Source organism: Xiphias gladius, chromosome 7 (assembly GCF_016859285.1).
Source record: "Xiphias gladius isolate SHS-SW01 ecotype Sanya breed wild chromosome 7, ASM1685928v1, whole genome shotgun sequence".
Lineage (NCBI taxonomy): Eukaryota > Metazoa > Chordata > Actinopteri > Istiophoriformes > Xiphiidae > Xiphias > Xiphias gladius.
In genome coordinates, this window is record NC_053406.1 from 3,580,936 (window position 1) to 3,602,672 (window position 21,737).

A 21,737-nucleotide genomic window follows, 5' to 3' on the forward strand; every position below is an offset into this window, starting at 1 on the left:
CGGCGGTGTGGGCGTGGACGCCATACTGTCTAGTCCCCAGGCAGAAGGCGTGCCCCCCCCCCGCCTACGGTGCAGCCAGGTATCAAGCACAGACCTGACCCAGACGGTCAAACAGGTGCTGCGAGTCTCCGAGCGCTGGCTCAGCCCCGAAGGAGAGCGGCTCCAGCTTCGCCCAGCCACAGGCGTTCGGTCAGGATTTGATTTCCGAGCCCTTTGGGGTTTAGGGGGTCGAAGCTCCCACTCGGTCATAGGTCGTGTTCACGTTTTCTCTTGCAGTGGTGTTACAAAATGAGAGGACGATACAAAAGAAAGGACCCGAAAGAAAGAAGGGATGAACCGACCGGCACCGGCGCCGGGCTCTCCCCTCGCCCGGGGGAACCCTCGGGGGGCTTGGACGAGCCTGACACACCTCTTCCCGTTTTCACCGTCCAGGATGTGGGTGGTAGTAAACAAGGTTTGAAAACTTGTTCTGTTACAGTAAAACAAACTTACGATTTCAGTGGAAGTGGTATCGTGTGTTTTGGACTGGGGACTCAGCGGGGATACCCGCCCCATAAGGAGAACAATTCCTGTTAGTTGTCCGACAAACATAACTCACTGGCATGTTCATTTTTTAGCCTGGTTGTACCTGATACACTGCTAACTGAGTGTGTGTTATGTTATGTGAAATCAATTACAGTGAGGTAACTATACCTGTCAAGCAGATGTAGTGGAAACACTTTCCTACGAAATATAGTGGACAAAGTTGCATAAAATGGAAAAAGACAACGAGAGTACCTGCAAGTACCAAACCCAAATTTGGTACTTGCAGATAACAGCGTGAACAGTCTGTCCTAAAGATCTGATTTGAAAAACATATCAGGTTTTGCCCTAATGTTGTGTGTCACACTAAAGAACCCCCGATTCTGCTTCCCTGTGACAACGCTGTGCAGTTTGATCCTGCCACGAGGCTTGATCAGCCAGAGTTTCTTTTCCAGGTTCAAGATGTTCCATTTACGGGTGTGAGAAGGTCTACCTTGGAGTACGTGTCAAAATGCCCGTAAGGGATCTACTGAGAAACATCCGTCTAGCCCAGGGCTGGGAACCTCAACACAACCAGGTAAGACTGTTCTCACTCAGTGACAAAAAATAATGTGTGATAACGGCAAAGATATTTACCAGTGTGGGAATCTTCGGTCAAAATATAGACACAGTCAGAATAAAGTTTAGTTTGCTTGGTTTTGGCTGGGTTTTCTTTCACACAAACCCTGATGAATAAGTTAATTTTATTTTGACAGTTGGTTTCCTGTTCGGTTGCTGCATGTCTAAAAAACAGAAAGACAGTCCAAAGAAAAGCCACATAGGCTCACAAATAGCTTAAATAAATCTTATTTGAAGCAGTTCTTGGTTTTTCTTTAAGTATCTGGCTTGGTTAACAATTGTTGCAGCAAGGAAAAACTAATACAGAGCCTATAACTTAAGCAAAATTAATGGACTTTTCAGGTGCTCAGCTCCCTTTCCTCTATGTCTTTTGTGCATTTTTGAGCAACAATATGCCGTAAAAGATGATGACACCTGCATTATGGTAACCATCTAAATTTCAAAATTTGTTAAAAAATCAGCCATAGGTGCTGAAGGTTTAGTGCTCAGTTCACCAACTGATGAGTCTGTTAATAAAAGTAATGATTTTCCCTATGATTGTATTTGGCACAAAGATGTCATGTTGATGACTTGTGGTATTGAGTAATGACTCATTTTTACTCAGCAGGAAATTTCACAACAAATCAAACAGAATTATTTCAACATGAGAGCATTTTTTTCAGATTTATTCATACAATCCTGATTTCTTTTTTCGATAAATTATGGAACATTTTTTAAAAGAATTGTGGTTCTCCTTGAGGGAATATCCACCTAACTCGGCAGAATTGTTGGAATAATCTCCTTGATAGCGGCACTAGAAGAACCATTTGAATTTAAATAAACATTTTTTTAACGTCTTCATGTGAGGGTTAAGTGCCAGATTCCACCACCCAACAGCAAATTCTGAATCATGCTAAAAAACCACTGACTCCAGACCAGCAGCAGTTTTTCTTTGTCTGTTAGACATAAAATCTATACTGCTTGCCCTAGATATGAGCCCACACTTTTATGTTTGTGTTTGTGTCTGAAAAGTATATGGAAAACAACTTGCACTGATGCAACTGTTGTTTTTTTTTCCTTTTTACATCACACTAATGTGTGAATGCAGGAGACATGCGGCAAAACAGTAAAAGGTCAGTAAAACACGGATTTTTGCTTCCCCTTTAACAGTTAATGTGTTATCCTGTCAGTTAGATACATAGGTGATTGGCCTAGAACACCACCATTAAGCAACAAAACCTAAAAGACACCAGCAATATGCCAGCTAAACTTTTGGCAAACATACTGTATAGAACTCAGAGACTTAAAAGTTACTCTTTCTTCCACAGGGGACAAGAAACGAGTCAAAACTCGCACAGGACGGCAAACTATCAAGGTGAGTGTTGAAAAACACAGATCCCAGCTCCTCCCAGAAGGTTCCTCAAGCTTTCTGTAAAAGTCAGGTAAAGGGCTGTAAATCATCTCAGATTTGAGGAGCAGTTCAGATAACACCAAATACCTTGGCTCTCTGGTTTTTCAGAGAACACACCTCACAAAAAGCCTGGAAGAGCTTGCAACTATCATCGAGGTGCTGGAAGAGGATCTTAGGACCAATAACACTGACCACTCCCCTTCCCAAACTTTGTCCTCCTCTTTCCCTCCAGTATCCCCTGAGTGGTCTCCAACTGGTAATTCATGGGGAGCAGATCCACTTTTATGTAGTTACTCTTAAAATATTACAGCAACTTCTACCACTCCTAACATGCCATATCCTCACTTCAACGTACAGGATACAACAGTGATGAGTCCGATGAAATGACCCCCAGCCCCATGTCCTACATGACCTACTCACCAGGCACAGCAGCGTACCACCAGGCCCCGTCACCTCCTGGCTTCATGTACAACAGCGTTCAGCCTTCCAGCGCTGCAAACGTGGGAAGAGGTGGTGGAAGAGGGGGGGAGTGGTTTGATCCCCAGAACCACGACTGGAACCTGGATAGTTCTGCTTTCTTCTGGACCCAACTCCAGAAAGAGGAGAGCCAGTTGAGGGACATCTCTGATGCAGTACTGCTGGCCACCGATGGACATGGCAGAACGTAAGTTTGGTGCAAGTGTATCTTTGCATGTGTGGAAATTATGCAGTACATCCATCTATTAAAGAGCAACTCCACTGATTTACACACATCAAAATCTGTTTACAGGTATTGGGAAGTTCTATTGTATCCGCGAAAAGTTGTATAAAGCGTGTGTTAAATCTGATAAATTGCCTCAAGTGATGTCACTTGAGTCAGCGTTGGTTGGGGCTGAAGACTACAAGTTAGAAAAATGTGAGCTTACAGACCTCTGTAGCTCACTCCTCATCTCTGCTTGGGGCTAGCACCTCGAGTCTATATCAGCCAATACTAACACAGCAAATATGAATCTACGACCAGTCTGTCACTAGTTGAGTTGCATTGTTGGTAATGTAGGCACCAGATTTTGGCAAAAGAGAAGAATGTGTGAACTAAAAAAGACAATATCTCTGGTTCTGCTGCATTGATTTTGATCATAAGTCTGACAATGTTACAGAAGTGAAGAATATTCCTTTAAGTAAGGCTGCATTTTAAAGGACTACATATTGTGGTAATTTAGAGTTTGGCAGACTGCAATGGATTCCAGAACTTAACAAGTACAGTAAAAAATGTAAAAAATAAGGAAATAAAACAAACAGACCCCAAAAACCCAGAGCAGTGCAATAAACTGTGCTAACAGGCTGAATTTATGCCCGAGTCAGCATGCTGCCAAGTATCTCTCTAGCTTTGTTTATGATAGTGGTTTTGTCTGTATTCTCTGTAATATGTTATTCTTTATATGATAAGTTTAATTTGCGCTGCTCAGTGCTTTCTCTTTGAATCTCCACCGCCTTCATAATGAATATAATGTAACATGATAACATGAACAGTTCTAAAACCAGGCTTGAAGTAGTCTAATCCTGTTAGCTTAGTTCCTGTATAAAACATCTTGATAGGCCCTTTCACAGGAGAAAGATGTACAGGTGTGGATAGTAGAATGAATGATGGTTGAATTCCATTTAGCTGCTCCAGTTTCAGGCTCCTGGTTTTGTTCATGCTGACTCCCTGTCACACTGTCATGGCTTCCTGGGAAACTTGTACAGGACTGAGCCATCGTTAATGTTATTGGTAACACATTTCTTTGTCCTGCTTTGACAAGTCAAAATGCCTGCTGCAGAAAAGGCCTATTGTGGCTCAGTTCATTGAGCTCAGTCAAGCCCGCAGGGTTCTTGCAGTTAAGTCCCAGTCTCTAAGCTTACTTTAACAGCTCAAACTATACATATAACCCAGGTTCAGACCTGTTACCTCCTTACTAGATTATATGCTGCCCCTTTGTCTCAGTTAATACCTGTAATGTTAAATATGTAGGATTGTGCTCGTCCCTCCAGAGCTCTCCATAATGTGGCTTGTGTTGGAAAGAGGGCTCAGAGCTACGCCATCGCTAAAAGGATGGCCACACTCAACAGCTTGGACCTTAAAGACTCTGATGGAATGGTACAGTACATTTCATTTCAAGACATTTCAGATTTATATCTCTAGTTTTTGTACATAAATCTGTCTTCTCATTATTCTTTTGCTGTGATTACTGTCACCAAGCAGATTTTATATAAATGTGTCCCTCCATGGAGGAAAGTCTACAGTATACACTGACTTCCTGTGATTTTACAAAGCATATTAGAGGAAATTCTGGACACACAGTACTTAAATGCGCAACCTTTTTCGTGAAATTTGTAAAAAATTATATTTTGGATTAAGTAGTGTGCAAACAAGAGCACTAAGATAATAATATAATAATATAGATTGCATTAGAAACAAAGTAAATCCACCTTCTCCTATCTGTTGTGCAGACTCCCTTAATCTGCCTCTCAGTGAATCTTTGCAACAGAAGATTTGTTCACATTTGTTATGTCATATTGTATCTCCTTAATTAATATGTACAATCAGGTAGGAATTTAGCAAAACTGCAAAGTCTGGTTTAATTAAGTCCGTCTTCAGTCAGTGTACACCGTATATTAAGGCATAATAAAGTTTCCCACTGAACAGTATGGAAAGTGTGTATGGAAAATAACTTTACAGTTTTATTATATCAATTACTATTCAATGTTTAAATGTCTGACGGATAAAGCTGTTAGCTGCGCTAGCCACAGATAGAGAGTGAGAGTGTTAGCAAGTGAGTGTTCATGATGTTGTTGTCTCATTATTGGAAAATGTGTAGCTTAATGTTAATGGCCTTCTCTTCCCAGACCGCCCTCCTGCATGCGGCGAATCACAACCATCATCTTATTGTGGCGGATCTGATCTGTTTGGGGGCCAATGTCAATGAGACGAACAACTCAGGAAAGTCATGCCTCCACCTCAGCGCTGAGAAAGGCTACATCCGAGTCCTGGAGGTTAGAGCCTTGTTTTCGACTCTACTGCTCAAAATGTGTTTGGGACAGGGCCTCTGTTGTTTGTCGTTGCATTTGGCACATGGTATTTCAGACGAGACTAGTGTAGTGCCCATTCAAAAAGTGCTTGTTCATCTAATCAATCATCATCTAATTTCCATATCACTGCTATTTCAATTGTTATAATAAAAATAATAATAATAATAATAGCAGACCCTATTCGTCAGGTACCTGATATTTTGTCAATCCCATTTATATGTATTAGGTTTGACAAAATATTAGGAACACCACTAGGTATAACCCAGTACAGTTCAACAGCAGAACAAATTACAGCCTCCAAAACTGGCAAATGTAATATTGCATCAGCAAGGAAAATACCTGAAACATTTCCTGATTCATACATGGACGTTAAAAGGAAACCGAAAATATAACGTTAGATGACGCATGGTGTAAAGTTACCATAACAGCAGCAGTACATAAACAACGTCTTCTTCCTGTGAATAATCCTAATATATCATGCCTGGGTGGGGTAAAAAAGTAAAGTACTGTCTTGTTGTCGCTGCGTCTTAAAGCGCTCCACTTAATGCTTTCGCTTCGAGTGACCTTGCAAAGCAGTTCTACTGCTGTGATGAGCCATTTCCTGTTTGCAGAGCTTGGGTCTGTGTCTAAAACAGTCCCACACTTTAGATGATACTGTGCGAGGTTTTGTTTCATCTCCGCAGCGTGCCGTTGTCCTAATCGATGACGCCGGCTGCACGGATTTGTTGCCCCAGCCCTAGCCGACTGTCGTTCAATGCTTCTCTTCTTATGTTTCTCGAGAACCGCTCATCCAAAAACCTTCACAGTCGACACTGCACTTCCTTTGGTCCTCAACAATACACACGTGAAATTTGAATTCGACTTGTCAGTTGGCCAAGAGAATGATTGTGTGGGAGAAGACCAGTTTACTGTTTGTTTCTTTTGTCCTTGTTACAGAAATGCTTTACACAGCTCATAGGTCACACTACTCACATATGAAATCATATTTTCTTGTAACGTGAAACATGATCCCTTTTGTTATTGGATTCCACAGATACTGTATGGTTGCCTCAGATCCAGACTAACAGGTCATTCGGGTACATGTGTGTTTGTTTTCATATCATAAAGGTTTCATCTGTGTTGGAGTCAGTAAATAAAGTCTTTAAACGGCTCAGATGAAAAACAATCCGACAAAAACGAACGCGCCTCTTTTTTACGACACACCAGCTGCACACAGCGTCTCACGTCGGGTCATCTTGGTTCTTCAGTGTGCTCTGCGTTTAAAATATTTCACTAGTGTCACGTTGAGGGAACTTGTTTCAGGTTTGTATGATGGATGGCTCATGCTCTGTGTGCTGTAGCGAACAATGAGGATCAGTCTATCAAATAATAGCTACCACGGGATAGTGTTAAAGGGCATGTGATGCTCCTGTGTATTGAGGTTCATACTGTAGTTGTGTACAGACACAGAGCAGTTATTTCAGGTTTTCATAAGTGAGGCGAAGTAGCAATTTGGCTAACCTGTCATTATGCTTCCAAGCTAATGTTTCTCCGATCTGTGTTCACTTTTATAGCACAGCTCAAATACATGCAGCAGATGTTGTTGGACAAGGCATAAGTGTTTTTCCACTGTGGACTGTCTATGGAGAACACATCTGAGGTCAACACACCCACAGACCTTGTTTACTTGCAGAAACACTGCACCAGTGAAGGCACAGTGGGATCTTTTTCCCCCTCATCTGCACCTTATGTATTTTGGGGAATTGACATGTGTCACAGTGGAGTGCAAGCACAGTATGGGGATGAAGTCAAAGGCAGTCAAGCAGTGCGCTTTAATTGTGGTCGAGATTTTTCACACCATCTGCGTTCTATCTTATTGAACCATGTGTGCAAGAACCTGTCATTTTCTTTGCTATTTTTCTCATTTTAGACTAGAACTGCTACGATTAGCTGTTTAATCAATTAATCAATCAAAAAAAATTTGATCTGCTGCTATTTTGATAACCGATTAATCGCCTTAGTCATTTTCAACTAGAAAAAGGCCAAAAATTTGTCAATTCCAGCTTCTCAAATGTGAGGACTCACTTGTTTTAAAACTGAGTATTTTTTGGATTTTGGACTGTTGGTTGGTCCAAACAGGCATTTTGAAGACGTCACTTTAGGATCTGGAAAATTGTGAGGGACTTTAATCGGTATTTTCTGATTATTTATAGACTATAAAATTAATCAATTAACCAATAAAGAAATCATCAGATTAATTGATAAAGAATTAATGAATTATTAATTCATTTAAAATAATCATTAGTTTCAGCAATATATTAGATATATCTAAACCGACAACACAATCACCTGTGTGCTTGCTCACGTCAAACTCCAGAGCTTTCTAGTTGATATGGTTCAACTCATCATCAGTGTAGGAGATTGCGACGTTATAGGGACACATTATTCCTTGGAATCTTGGCTCATACATATGTCTTTGAATTTATATCTTTAACTTGTATATATGTTTTGTTTTAGGTTCTGAAACACACAATGATGGATGGTGTGTATGTTGACGTTGAAGCCACTGATAACTGTGGTACGTACTGTAACCTTTCAAAACCTTGAGGCTTCAAAATTATAATAATGAATTAACTTAATGAACTTCATTTATATAGCTCTTTTCCAAATTGGAGTTTTTCAAAGTACTTAACAGTTAGTAAGGTTCTAAGTGAAATAGCAGTAAAATAATGAAGTTAAAACACATTTAAGACATTACAATAGAAAAAAGGGGTCCATAGGCAAGGATATAAGTTAGATACAAAATGGACGCAGTAATTACGGTGAAAATAAATGACTGAGAAAAAGGCCAAACTATAAAAGAGTATTCAGGTGAGATTTATAAATATTAAATTAATCAGCTGTTCTAACAAAATATGGTAAGCTTGACAATCACTTTATCGTCACATGTTGACAGTAATGCATGTTTGTCAAAGTCAGTAGTAGCAACAAATTTTTAGAATATTCTAAACATTGTGTGGTATCACATAATGTGTAGGGAAGGGGAACAAGGGTGGCGGAAAAAAGTGGCATCTGTATGTAGTGAACTGACTTAAAATAACAATCATTTACAGCAGAGTAAAAAAGCTGCATTGAAAGTCTACTCTCTGTCTTGAATAAGTTTAGACTGTTTGACTGAGGTTTCAGTTGAGATCATTTGATGTTTTTCTTCGTCAGTTCCCATTTTACAGGTAGGTTTATGTGTGGCTAAATGTTAAAGTAAAAGAGTAAAGTGTGGATAGAGAGAATGAAGCCCAGTCATCCAAATGCCTTTGTGTTCTCAGGAATGAGTGTCCTGCAATGTGCTTCGGTGGCCCTGAAGGCCACAGTATGTGAGCTAGAAAGCAGTGAATCCTCCAGTCAGCCCAGGCTCCACATGCTCCGCCAAGAGCAGATGATGGAGACCCTGGAGTGTCTGCTGCACATGGGCAGCTACCTTCATACCATGGTATGTCACTCTGCAATGCCTAACATTATGGACTCTTTTCACGTTGCATGCAGAAAAAAAATGATCCAATCAGAAATTTCAGATCATTACACTGTTATGATTGAAAACTAAGTACTCTTACCATGTGACACAGAGTCACATTTTAAATACCATTTCAGAAAATAATATGTGACCATGTGTTCATTTCTTCTTGGAAAGCTACACTTCTTACTGAAGCAGTAACCACTAACCAGCTGCTACACCGTAACTTCTGTTCGCTCAGACCAGCAGAACAGCTCTGTTTCCTGGCTGCTTGCTCACAGCCCACTAACAGTTGTAGCCAGAGGACATTCAAACAGATTAAACAGCGTCAAAGACATCAAGTACAGTTGTCCCGTGTTTGTATTTCAGCTTGTTGGCATGGCAGCGCTGGGTAGTGAAGAAAATTGTGCTAGCAGTGGTTGCCAAGTTCTGCATAATGAAGATAAGTAGGCTAACAGGCTGGTTGAACAGTAGAGCTTGTTTTTGAACTGACTGGTCTATGTTTAGATGTATTTACTCTCTTTCCTCCAGAGGAACACTTTGTTGCAGAGTGACAAGTCGCGACAACAGCAGGATAACATGTCATTAGACTGATAACTGATGGCCCCACGTCAACATTTCCATTTGTCCGTCACATCTCATAATAATTTGCCTCAGCTTCAACTGTACTTTTTCATACGAATTTTTGCTCATATAGCATACTAACTCTAAGCGTGTCGACATTAGCATGCTGGTGTTAGCATTAAACCCAAAGCAGAGCTGAGTTAAAGTACAGCTGAGCCTGACAAAGCACAGCCTAGACTGAAAGCTGAGCCACGTGTGACAACGTAGAGCTGAGCCACACAGGATGGGTCTGGCATGCTAAAATGGCCACTGCACCGAGGTTAAACTCCTTTGATTGAGGCAACAACGTAGCCTCGCCTCTGGCCTCTGGCTCACGAGAAGCTTGACTTTTTAGCCCAAAACCCATGTTTTGGTAAGGATCTGAGAAAAGTTGTCTTTCGCTTTTTCATCCGTCCAGCAATTCTTTCTAGTGCGTAAAGAGCATTAAAAAAATGACTGAGCTGCTAGCAAATGCTTACTCTTGATCACTTTTTATTTAAGTATTATTATTATAAGTTTGGAGTTTATTCCCATAAACACTGGGGCTAACAAGCTTTTGTTGCACTCAAAGTCAAGTAAATTTTATTGATATAGAGCAAAATCATTACTGAAGTTATCTCAGGACACTAAAAGACACCTGATGAATCAGTAGTTCAATAATAACATCTGTTATAGAGGAATATATTCATTGTATTTAGGCTTCGATATGGTAGGTGATTATCCACAGACTCTTGATCACTAACTCATTTTTCTTCTCTCTCTCTCAGGGAAGCTGGAGCATGCAACCTAGAATTGGTTGACCTTGTGGCACAACTGCCCGGCAGGGCGTTTTGGAGAACCAACAGTAATGTTCTGCGTTTGTTCAGGCTTGAATTAGTCATGAAGAGACCATAATTAGTGGGGTTCTTTTCTCTCTGAGAATGAGTTCGGGCCTGTTACGTAAAGCATTTGATGTTTTGTGTGCGGTAAAATGCCTGACTTGCAATCAGGTATTTATTGTAACCTGCACAGAAATGTTAGGTGCCCATTAGCTGGTTTCTGTGAAACTTCCATTGTTTGTTACATTGGAGTAACAAGTTTTCCTCAGTTAGTGTGTCTGTGGAGACCCAGATGTAAAATCTTATGAGAGTAATTTAGAAATATGATAGTATAAATAGAAACTGTTGGCTTTTTCATGCCATTTTTAAGGTTCCAATTGTGTTTTAAAAGCCTGGCCCATAAATACAAGAGTTTCCAGCAAGGAGGGAAACTGTTAGTTCCCTTAAGAAAGTGTTTGTAGCTTATATTGCGATATTTAAGAAGCAGCACCACAGTTTGTTGCTGTATATAGTCCAAAACACCTTTGATTCCAGTGACTGGGCTGACATAAGAGTTGGACAATATATTTGTCAATAAAGATTATTCTATTAGCCTTTCCACTGGAGCCCACCTTGACTTGTATTCAAAGAGACTTGGAGCCATAGAATTTATATATCGGAACTTCTAAATTACTTTTGTACGAGAGGACGTGACAAGTTTTAGTAATTATTGTATGGTGATGGGCAGTAAATCTAGTTTCATTTGACTGTTTTCACATGACTGAGCACAATTTAAAAACACAGTTTTAGGCCTGTCGTGCAGGGAGTTTTGCTTTTGTTTATGCATTACCTCTTAGCATACAGTTACCAAACACTTTGTTAGGAACACCTGCACACCAGCTTATTCATGCAATTATCCAATCAGCCAATCACATGGCAGCAGGACAATGCGTAAAATCATGCAGATACAGGTCAGGAGCTTCAGCTAATGTTCACATCAAAGATCAGAATTGGGAAAAAATGTGATCTCAGTGACTTTGACCGTGGCATGATCGTTGGTGCCAGACGGGAGAATTTCTGAAACTGCTGATCTCCTGGGATTTTAGTGGTAAACAGCTGCTCTTTATAACTGTGGTGAGCAGAAAGGCATGACAAAGGGCAAAGGGAGGTCCTATCCAGTAATGGTGTGGTGTTCCTGATAAAATGCTTGTTGAGTATGTAGTTAAGTTTGTCTGGTAGTAGGTAATGTAATGTCATATGGTCTGTCTCATTATCGTGCTCAAAGGAATACTTGGGCATTTTTGGTCAATATAGTCGCTTTAATATATTATTATTAGTATTATTATTAGATGGATAACAAAACCATAGTCATGTTTAGTACTCACATTACGGTCTGAGTATTGTGAGGTGATAGATGGTCACTTAGTGGTAGACCATAGATAATATGAAATTTACTAATTTATTGTTGACATAGTTAGTCTATAATAGACAACGTAATTCATTTACCATTGAGTGGTCAAGAGTAGTCAAAGATAAGTATCATCATACTATTACTTACATAATATTTTTTGTGGACTTTCATGTTAGCGTTTAAGCACTTTTTTCAGAGCCAAAACAAAAACAAGCAAAACCAAAGGCACAAAGTGCCTTAGCTTCAGTACAATGTGTGAACCTTTGAAAGAGGATAAAATATAGCAGGGGATTCTCTTTAGGATTACACAAATAATTTAGGATGCATACAATTGCTTGTAAAATAAAGCATAATGGTATTATGCAAAAGCCTTAGAGGATTAATACAACATAGATAATTTAGTAAAATATACAGATTTCGGAAGTTTTGTTTTTTGTTTTTTTTGTTTTTTTTCATGCAGGCACATGAATAACAAAACCATAGTCACGTTAAATGTAACCAGAAGCTCCGTGTTTTCATAACAAGAAGGCGTCCGGTGCACGCGTTTAGTTTATGTTAGCGCGTGAACAGCTCATGGCTTCTGGTCATCTGGATGCTTGGGTGTTGAGATTGGATTCTTGTTGGGCAGAGATCCAGCCACCATTTACTTCTTTCTCTCTTGAATGGTATTAAAAAGGAGTTTCACTGTTGTTCAGGGGAGCCTCCGCTGTTTGTGTAGATGAACATACCACTATATTGTACAATATAAAGTATATTTGTATGCTCACCTACTATAGTGTTGGTTATTGATGATATTCATGCAATTTCCGCAACAATAATCAACAGGACGGGTTTTATTTAACAGAGGCATTAAATAGTGAGAGTAGCCTAACAAAAAGTAATCAAGGACTAATTCACGCTTGAAAGACATAATTTTCATTTACACTATCTTACATATTAATATATGGCATCTTGCTATGTAGATTTTAATGTAAGGTCACGTTAAAAAAAAAAAATTCTGAAATGTAATTTATCACTTAGGTGTTTGTTTTACACCTCATAGTTAAAAATGAACTACTATTGAAAAACTTTTACAGAGGGAAAGAAAGAAACTAATTGGAGTTTGAATTTTGTTTTTTTGTTTGTGTGTGTGTGTGTGTGTGTGTGTGTGTGTGTGTGTGTGTGTGTGTGTGTGTGTGTGTTTTGTTTTAATGTACACAGATTGGGTTGGGAATCTGTTTCCTGTTCGTAGTAGACTTATCTATTTTTTAAGCTGAAAGTATTAGAAGAGTGTGGGTTTACTGTGGAAATCTCAGAAAGAGTCATTGTCCGTGTCAGTTTTCCGCTTTACTGATTTTACCTGCATGTTTGGGGGTTTTTTGAATTGTGTTATAAACAGTGTGATGTTTGATGAATCATGCAGATTATAATGGATGAGGCAGAACTGTTCTCCAGAAAGACATGATGTCATAGTTTCAACCAACAGTTTGTTTAAATGTAAACAGCACGATTGAGACATTTGATCAAATAAATAAGAACTAAGTTTTAATTTTTTTTTTTTTTTATTCAGCTAGCAAGCTAGCTAAGCTAAGCTAAAGCTAAGTATTGGTCTCTGAAACTGTACTAATCGAATCTAAATTTTTGCTCTGCTGTTAACAATTGATCATCATCACAAAAATCTGTAGTGTGAAGCAGTTGGTGTCTGCATTTTTTGTAATATGTACTGGTTGACATGGGTGGTGGGTAATGGCTGTCGCTGTCACAATTAATGCTTCTGTAACAATATGTCCATTTCCATCTAAAAGAGTTAAATAAAGGTCCGGGTTCAGTAAACACTGCTTTTCAAATTATTTTTATTGCTTGACTTGAAAGTGGAAATCTCTAAAGAAAAAAAAAGATTTTTCCACTGTTACACAAGCCCTGGTACACAAGCCCATGGAAAACACGAGCCCCTGCTTTAATCACAACAAAAACCTAACATGGACAAAACGAACAATAAAAGACATGCTGTCTAGTGAAAGGTATCAAGCAAGTTTCAGGTTTTCTTCAGTTTGTTTTATGGTGTGTTTGTTTTCCCATTGTAGCAGGATTCATAGTTCCTGTGCTGCTGACAGTAACTGGAGGTAAAAACCAAAGAGACATTAAAACTAATAGCTGCAAGCACTGGCAAACCCCAAAATTTGCCTTCATCAATACTACTATGGTAAATTCTATAACAAAAGAACTCAGTGAACATGAACATACAACTTGAAATGTTCAGCTGAGACAACAATGCCCTTAAAGCAGTTGAACAGCAGACTCCTCAGGCTGTCAGGCTCATATATCGCCTAGATTTGTCAGGGGTTGGCTGGGTTGGCTTGGGTAGATGACTAGGAACAGTTTGGTTCTTAGTGCCCAGGTTTGATGGTAAACAGCCTTTGCCTGGGAAAGACACTACTCAAACCCAATTTTTTTTAACCTATAACATAATACGACTTAACTGTAACACGAGCATTTGCCAAAGTGAGTGACTTTATCTGAGACGAGGCGTATTCAACAGTTTACACAGAAATAAGCTCTTCGAAGGTATCTCCTCTTTTTCAGGCCTCTGATAACTTATCTGATTATAAAGAACAACAAATGAGAGACTGAGGGGGAAAGGTTTGGTTGAGGTTTAAGCAAAGAAAATCGACAAACAATAGCAACAGAGGGTAAAACAGATCTAATCAAGGAGAAGGAGTTTGCCTGTGCCCATGCGTGTTTGTCTGCATGTTCAAAGACAGAGAAAGACAACAGGAGGGGCAGAAAGAATGTTCACCTGAGGGGAAAAATCGTTTTTTGATGAAGAACATAACTGCATGAAGCTCTTGTTAGTTGGAAGGAAAACTCACATTATATATGATATAACATTAAATTTAAAATGTAAGTGTAGAAAGTTGAATTAACACTACCATCAACAAATGTTAATGAAACAAAGGCCGAGCTAAATTTAACAAAAAAAAGTCTTTATCTATATTGAGCTATTGATCAAACTTTGTTATATTTTTATGATGCTTTACAAAACAGTTCATTTATATTTCTATTGTTTTACTATATATATATACGTACTTGTCAATTCTCAGTTACATCTCCATCTACAGTATGTACTATATTCTACACTCTTAAAAATTAGGTTTCAGACAATGTAGTGTTTCATTTTTTGCAGTTCTTTTGTTCAACCGTATGTACGTAATGCTTTAAACGTAAAACAGGGGATTCAGTGTGCAATAATAAATACACGCTCCCCACACCCACAGGCCCACAGATATGATCAAAACAGGCCTGTTATTATTTATTTGGAGTTGCGAGCTGCACGGCAGTAATTTCCCATCATTCAAACATGTGCAGGAGGCCTTACGCACTCATGAGAACTGCAGCCACTGTCTGTCCTGACCACAGACAGTGCTGATCCTATCCTGGCTATCTTTGCACCATCCAGACTAGCCATGTGGACGGCTAACCTATCCCTGGACAGGCAAAGGGGTGAGGGTGAACCAAAACAGGAAAGGACCTGCAGGTTCAAGTGATAATTCTCTGTAGGTTCCTCACTACCAGAGACACCTTCACATTGTCACACTGTTTTCACACTGACATTTGATATGATGTTATTATTAAAAACATAATATGTAGATTGAAGCAGTTTTAAAGTTTAAGTTCAACAGATCAGAAACTCTTTCCAGAAACAGTGCTGCTGTTACTGTTTTGATAACCCACAAAATACACCGGAAAGAGTTTTTATCCGACAACATTGAAGTGGATGGAGCTAGAAATCTCTCAAAACCTGGGCAAATAATGACTAGATAACATCAGGGGTAAGTGATAATATGTGGAGCTTTTTGTAATTTGGGAAACTGATGAAGGTTTCACACTGTCCCACTGATGAACAGGTGTCAAAATTATGCCAAGAAACACAGCGATGAGAAAGAAAAAGGCAGAGAAGAAGCCTGCTTTATAGGAGACATGAATGTAACAAATTAGGTTCCAATTTAAAAAAAAAAAAAAAAAAAAAAATCTGCTTTATCGTTTATTTTACAAAAGAGGAAATGTTCAGGATTCCACAAAAATTATAATCTTTACTTGGGAAAAAGGTCAGTACACTGGCAGGCAGAACAGATCAGGCAACAAAACCAAAAGGGGCTGGGCAAAAGACGAGGTCAAGACTAGGCTATGAACGAACGAAAACCAGGAACACCAACACTAGGAGGAGCCTGGAGCACTGTCACAAGAGAACGAAGACAAACTGACACAGAGGGAAGGGAATACACTAGGAGAAAGGAGAGAATTGGACACAGGTGACACAACTCAGGGGCGGGGCAGACAATCCCAAAGGCAGGAAACACTCGAGGGCAGGAAGTCGGGATCTGAAACCAAAGGAAGAGTTAGTGACACCAAAATAAAAGAGGAAAAACTACAACAAATGACAGAACTAAGAAAAAGATGTACTAAAGAGCAGAGCGGGGCATGACAAATATAAGAGAAGCACACTTTCTCTGCATTTCTTCCAAACAAATGACCTTTCACTGTTATCACAGAGTCCATTTTGACTCCACCTCTACCTGATGCGCACACACTAACACTTTGGGAAGGTGCCAATGTACGTTTTCTCCTAAGGCTGTTATCCTTTGAAGCCAGCACACACAGATGTTATCTTTATTTTAATGTTCTACTAAAAATGCTCTGGCATACGAAATAGCTGCTTTATTGGGCTCTGAACAAGACTACTCTAGACTGACAGTAAAACATTAGAAAACATTTGCATACCCTGCGTATCCTGCAGTATTACCTGTCCACCTCTGGTGGCACAGGGGATGCAATTATCTTTTATTCAGCCATGTTCTCAGCAAAACTACAGTATTTCCTCATTGTAATTACACAGAGGAAAGTACACCACATGTATTTTACGAAAATGCTACTGAATTTTGTTTCAAAGCATAATGACAGTATTTTTATTGAGGGTTTGGCCGACTTGAAAGTTGATGATTAAATGTTGTGTCATCATGCTCGAGATGAACAGCAATGACTGTTAAACAACAAAAGATCTTCTGTATTTGCTGGAGAAATGGTAGTGAGTGATCCAGAGTCTGGCTCAGTGTGGGTTATGTAAGTATGACGTTATTAACTCAACCAAAAATTATGGATTTATTTACACATGGAAAGAATATTGTGTTGAGGAAAGAGATGTGACAAGGCTTTTCCCTCTCTAAAACACCAGACCGAATGGACTAAGGAGCTCTGGTCACCTCTCAGCTGGACTTGTGCTGAGTTGTTAACCATAACAGAGTCACTTCCTCAGTTCCAATGTGATATTCTGACATTGGGATCTGATGGTTCGCATTGATTCCACTTCCTTTCACCAAATTATATTCGTTATCAACCAGCCAGCAACAAGGGTCCAGGGATTGCAAGGTCGGTCGATCCTACTGCTTTGGTCCAGACTGAAATATCTCAATAGTCCCCCGAGGATGAATCCCAATGACATGAGTGACCCTTTAACCTAGAGTTAAAGCATGAGTGCTTTAACTGCACCGCCATGAGGTATATATGTGTGGCGGTAAAATGTCTCAACAAATGCCGGATGGATTGTCATGGGATTTGGTGACTTTTCTTTCAGCGCCACAATCAGGTCAATTTGTCCAAAAGTTTGGTCTATGATATAAATTTAAAATAAATTTATGCCGGTTGGGGAGGAAGTGCAAAGATCTTCCACTTAAGTAAAAATAGCAATACCACAGTGTCAAAATTTTCTCTTACAAGTAAATCCTGCAGAACAGTATTTTATAATATCAGATTATAATTATTGTTCAAATAATGTGTACATCACTTTAATTTTTCAGCTGGTAAAGGAGGTGGTAATTTAAATTGCCCTTTTTACTGCCAGGTAGCTTAATCTATAATAATAAATCATAATTTATTTGTTGTTTATATTGAATTCTGAGATTTGAACCTGCAGAGTAACTAGTAACTAAAGCTGTCACATAAATGTGAAGGAGTAAAATGCACAATATTTGCCTCTAAACTGTTGTGCGGTAAAAGTATAAAGTACCTTAAAAACTGAAATACTCTAGTAAAGTACAACTACCAGCTTGATGCTAGCTTCACCAGCACCAGATTAATCTACAGGAAGTGAAAAAAATGAATGACTGCCACATTTGTATAATGTGGCATAATGAAAGGTTAAACTAATGCTAGAAATCAAAGAGATGTACCACTAGTCTGGTCTTCTGCATCTTTAGCCAGGCTAGTTTGCTGAAAGCCCCCCTTCACCCCCACCAAGTCACAGTGTCTCTTTAACCTCAGCCCCCACCCTCTTAGCTCCTCCAATGGCTGCATATGGCTGCTCATAATGAATTTAAAACCTGCTTGCTGGTATACACACAGCCTCAACGAGAGCTGCAGGCCATTCTGTAACACTGAGCTCCAGCTCATCCTCTACTCTCCACCAACGCTGGATGCACGCTGTGGTCCCTCCACCCCCCTTCTCCATTTCACTTCTTCTTGCATCACCCCCCCCCCCCCCCCCTGATCCTGTGTTGCATTCGTCTTACTTCTTATTTCTTTCAGCCCCTCACAGGAATATCAATACCTTATCGGGTATTTAAATTTGCAGTTGCTGTGTGTTACTGGTGATGTTATTTGTCATATCTTCATTTTTTGACTGGAAAGTCTCATGTTATTAGTCATTCATTGGTGCTGTGCCCCAGGTCTATACTAAATATTAATTCTATGCAGATTTGTCATCTGCATTCACACTGGAAAAGGGCCAAAGTTCAGTATACTCAAAGATATCAATGTGCAGACTACATAAACCCCCTTGTTTTTCTAAGTGTGCTCTCAATGGACACTATTGACCACAATGCAACTCACAAAAGAAATTGAAATTGTGGGTGGTAAAAGACAAGAAGTCTACCTTGAGGTGAGATTGTTTTGTCAACTGCTGTTTCCAAGATCATGAGAGAACTGTCAAGCCAACATCAACAAGGGGTCTGAAAAGTGCTCAGAATAATGGAAATTTTCAACCACTACAGTTCCACGAAACTTAAGCAAACTCCATCTGCTGATGAAAATAGGGAAATATGGTGGAAAGCTCAAGTAAGTAAGAACAAGTAAGGGGGCCTTTAATGGAAATTATTCGTGAACTGCCCCCAAGGTTGCCAAGGGATTTGTTGTTAGCTGCTGCTGTTCCGTCAAAGCCTTTGGTGCCCACACTGTAACTGCACTCCCGGAAGAAATATTATCCAAGTTTGGAAAAACAAAAAAGCTATTTCAGAAAGAAGCGGACAGAGGGTTCTACAGTGTGCGTTAAATTGATATATCCAGGATACATCTGACTGTAACTGACTCAGCATCAAAAACACATTAAAAAGTTAAAGATAGAAGCTAAAGCCTGCAGATCACAATGTAAAAGTGAACCATTACATGATTAAGGAGCAACCCAGTTCCTGTAAAGCAGGGTAGTTTCACGGTTAAAATCATTAAAAAAGCAAAAGCAGCATGTGTATACATTCAGTATACCTTCAGTAGCTAACATAGCATAGATGTGCTGGTAAATGATTGCGGTGCTATACTCTGCTGATGTTAGCTCCACGGGTTTTTGCGCCCATCTGATCGGACTGACTTTGATCGCTACCACTGTTACCCCTGCCCCAGGCACAGCGTTTAACCCTGACTATCTCGAAATCCACAAAACCGGAAGGAAAACTGCATGAGAGTCTATGGAGTACAGCAGTGTAGTTGTCGCACCATGGTCCAAGCTGGCCATGCTACAATATGATTGGCCAGTCTGCATTCAAGGAGCGGGACTTAATGACGGGTCAGTTCTGTTTGGATTGACATAGACCCCAAAGGAAATGCTCTAATGATTTTGGTCATTTAAATGGTTTTTAATGTTTTTTACCCTTTAGTCGCGTGCGGCCATCAGGTCAGAATTTCCCTTTGATCAATACTTTGATCCATGAAATATCAAAAAGTGATGGCTATACTTCCATGAAATGTACTGTTTAAGATTTTAGCCTCTAGAGGATGACTCCTATAGTTTTGGCGATCCCATGATCTTACCTTTACTCTGATAATTAGCCCAAAACCTTCACTCCTAAAGAGGAAATATCAAATTTAACCCATCGTTCGGCTTGAAATATACTGTCCACTTTCACGCTCACTTGAGCATTGTCCCTTTCCAGTCCGAGCTCTCAACTTATGGAGATTTCTCAACATTGGCACGGTAAAACAATTTTATTTAGCCATGCTAGATGCATAGCTCTAGGGATGGCAATGTCAGTCTGTCTGTCGGGCCACCACTTTGGTCCAGACTGAAATATCTCAGCAACTATTGGATGGATTGCCGTGAACTTTTGTGCAGACATTCACAGTGCCCAGAGGATGAATCCAGCTGATTGAGGTGATACCTTCACTTTCCTCTATTGCCACAATGATGTTGACTGGTTTACTACTATTGGATGGATTGCCATAAATTTGCTACAGATATTCAAAGCCCCAACAGGATCAATCTGATTGATTTTGGTGATCTCCTGACTTTTCCTATAGCACAAACATGAGGTTTACGTTGCTTGATTTTATTGGAGTAACTGAATAACTATTGGATAGATCGAAGAGAAATTTGGTATGTACATGGTCCCCGAAGAATGACTTATAACGTCTTTTATCCCCTGACTTTTCATTTAGCGCCATCATCAGGTCAAATTTTAATTTGTCCAATACTTCAGTCTATGACTAAATAACTGCAAAATTAATGACATTCCTATCAGCCTCAGCTGTATTCTGTGTTTATTGTGAATCAGCAAATGTTAGTATGCTAACATGCTAAACTAAGATAGTGACCATTGTAAGCAGTCCTACTAAATGTCAACATGTTAGCATTGTCATTGTTAGAATGTTAACATGCTGGCATGGCTTCAGACTTAGTTGTATTATAGGACCTTTCATTGCAAGTATACTCAACGTGCCTAAATTAAAGTGTATGGCCACTTACCCACCCATCCAAAGGCAGTAAGGAACCAACATCCACAGACAGAGAATAGGACCAAAATAATGAAAAACAGAACTATTGGTTTACCTGATATTTCTGACATTTCACACAAAACATCTTATTATGTAATGGGTTCACTGCCATGAACTTTGCTGGGCACATTTTTGCTCCCATGGATATATAACATTTTGATCTTATAGGCTCTCTGGCATTTCCTTCTCTTGCCACCCTCAGGACACATTTTACATTTTTATTCCTAGCAGCATGGGTCTGAAAACAGCTAAATCATCGGTATGTTGGTTGTCCTATCCAGCACATTGGTCTCTGGGATGTAATGAACACTGGAGCTTCTTGTGGCCAGGGTTTTTAGACTTTGTACCATGATTAGAATCTAAGAGGAGAGTATTTATAACTTCACTGTATGTTGCCCAATAGAAAGAAATAGCCGGCTTCTGAACACCCACACTGAGGCGTAGACAACAGAAACATCTAAAGAGGTCATTGGAAGACACTCTGACGTGCCAACAAACACAGTCAAGTACAGTGTAGAAGATTAGGTTTATTTACATAATCACACACTGGCTTACGCATGGACAAATCACACAAACACATTCATACTTGTTTGCTTTTCCATGGCTTTAATCTATGTGGATTTAACAGTGGATCCTGTTATACTGGTTTGTCACACACTGCATTCAGTGATCACACTATCAAAGTTAATGAAATCTTTTCACACTTAACTACCAGCAAACTCTATGTGCATGTATGTATACATCTAATATCTATTGTGTGACGTGTAAACAGGTGTCATTTGTGTGTTGTAAATGATACATGTAAAAAATCAAAGATACAGCATCATAAAATGTATCCTGTTCTTAGTATTT

At 39.5% G+C, this 21,737-nt stretch overlaps 1 protein-coding gene across 1 annotated transcript; it reads left to right on the top strand.

Moving 5' to 3' along the window:
- The first annotated feature begins 84 nt into the window (after positions 1-84).
- On the top strand, positions 85-11,340 carry zgc:113279 (uncharacterized protein LOC553749 homolog). The gene is made up of 11 exons (XM_040131245.1): positions 85-454; positions 978-1,099; positions 2,228-2,252; positions 2,448-2,494; positions 2,639-2,786; positions 2,888-3,194; positions 4,538-4,643; positions 5,393-5,539; positions 8,072-8,132; positions 8,878-9,041; positions 10,433-11,340. Exons 1-11 carry the CDS (start codon positions 289-291, stop codon positions 10,463-10,465), a joined length of 1,326 nt encoding a protein of 441 aa, XP_039987179.1. The 5' UTR covers positions 85-288; the 3' UTR covers positions 10,466-11,340.
- Positions 11,341-21,737: the final 10,397 nt, after the last annotated feature.

Coding starts and splice junctions, on each gene's coding strand:
- zgc:113279 (XM_040131245.1), top strand. CDS start 289: ATGAGAGGACGATACAAAAGAAAGGACCCGAAAGAAAGAAGGGATGAA. Junction 1,100..2,227: donor GGGAACCTCAACACAACCAG/GTAAGACTGTTC, acceptor GTGTGAATGCAG/GAGACATGCGGCAAAACAGT. Junction 3,195..4,537: donor ACCGATGGACATGGCAGAAC/GTAAGTTTGGTG, acceptor TCGTCCCTCCAG/AGCTCTCCATAATGTGGCTT.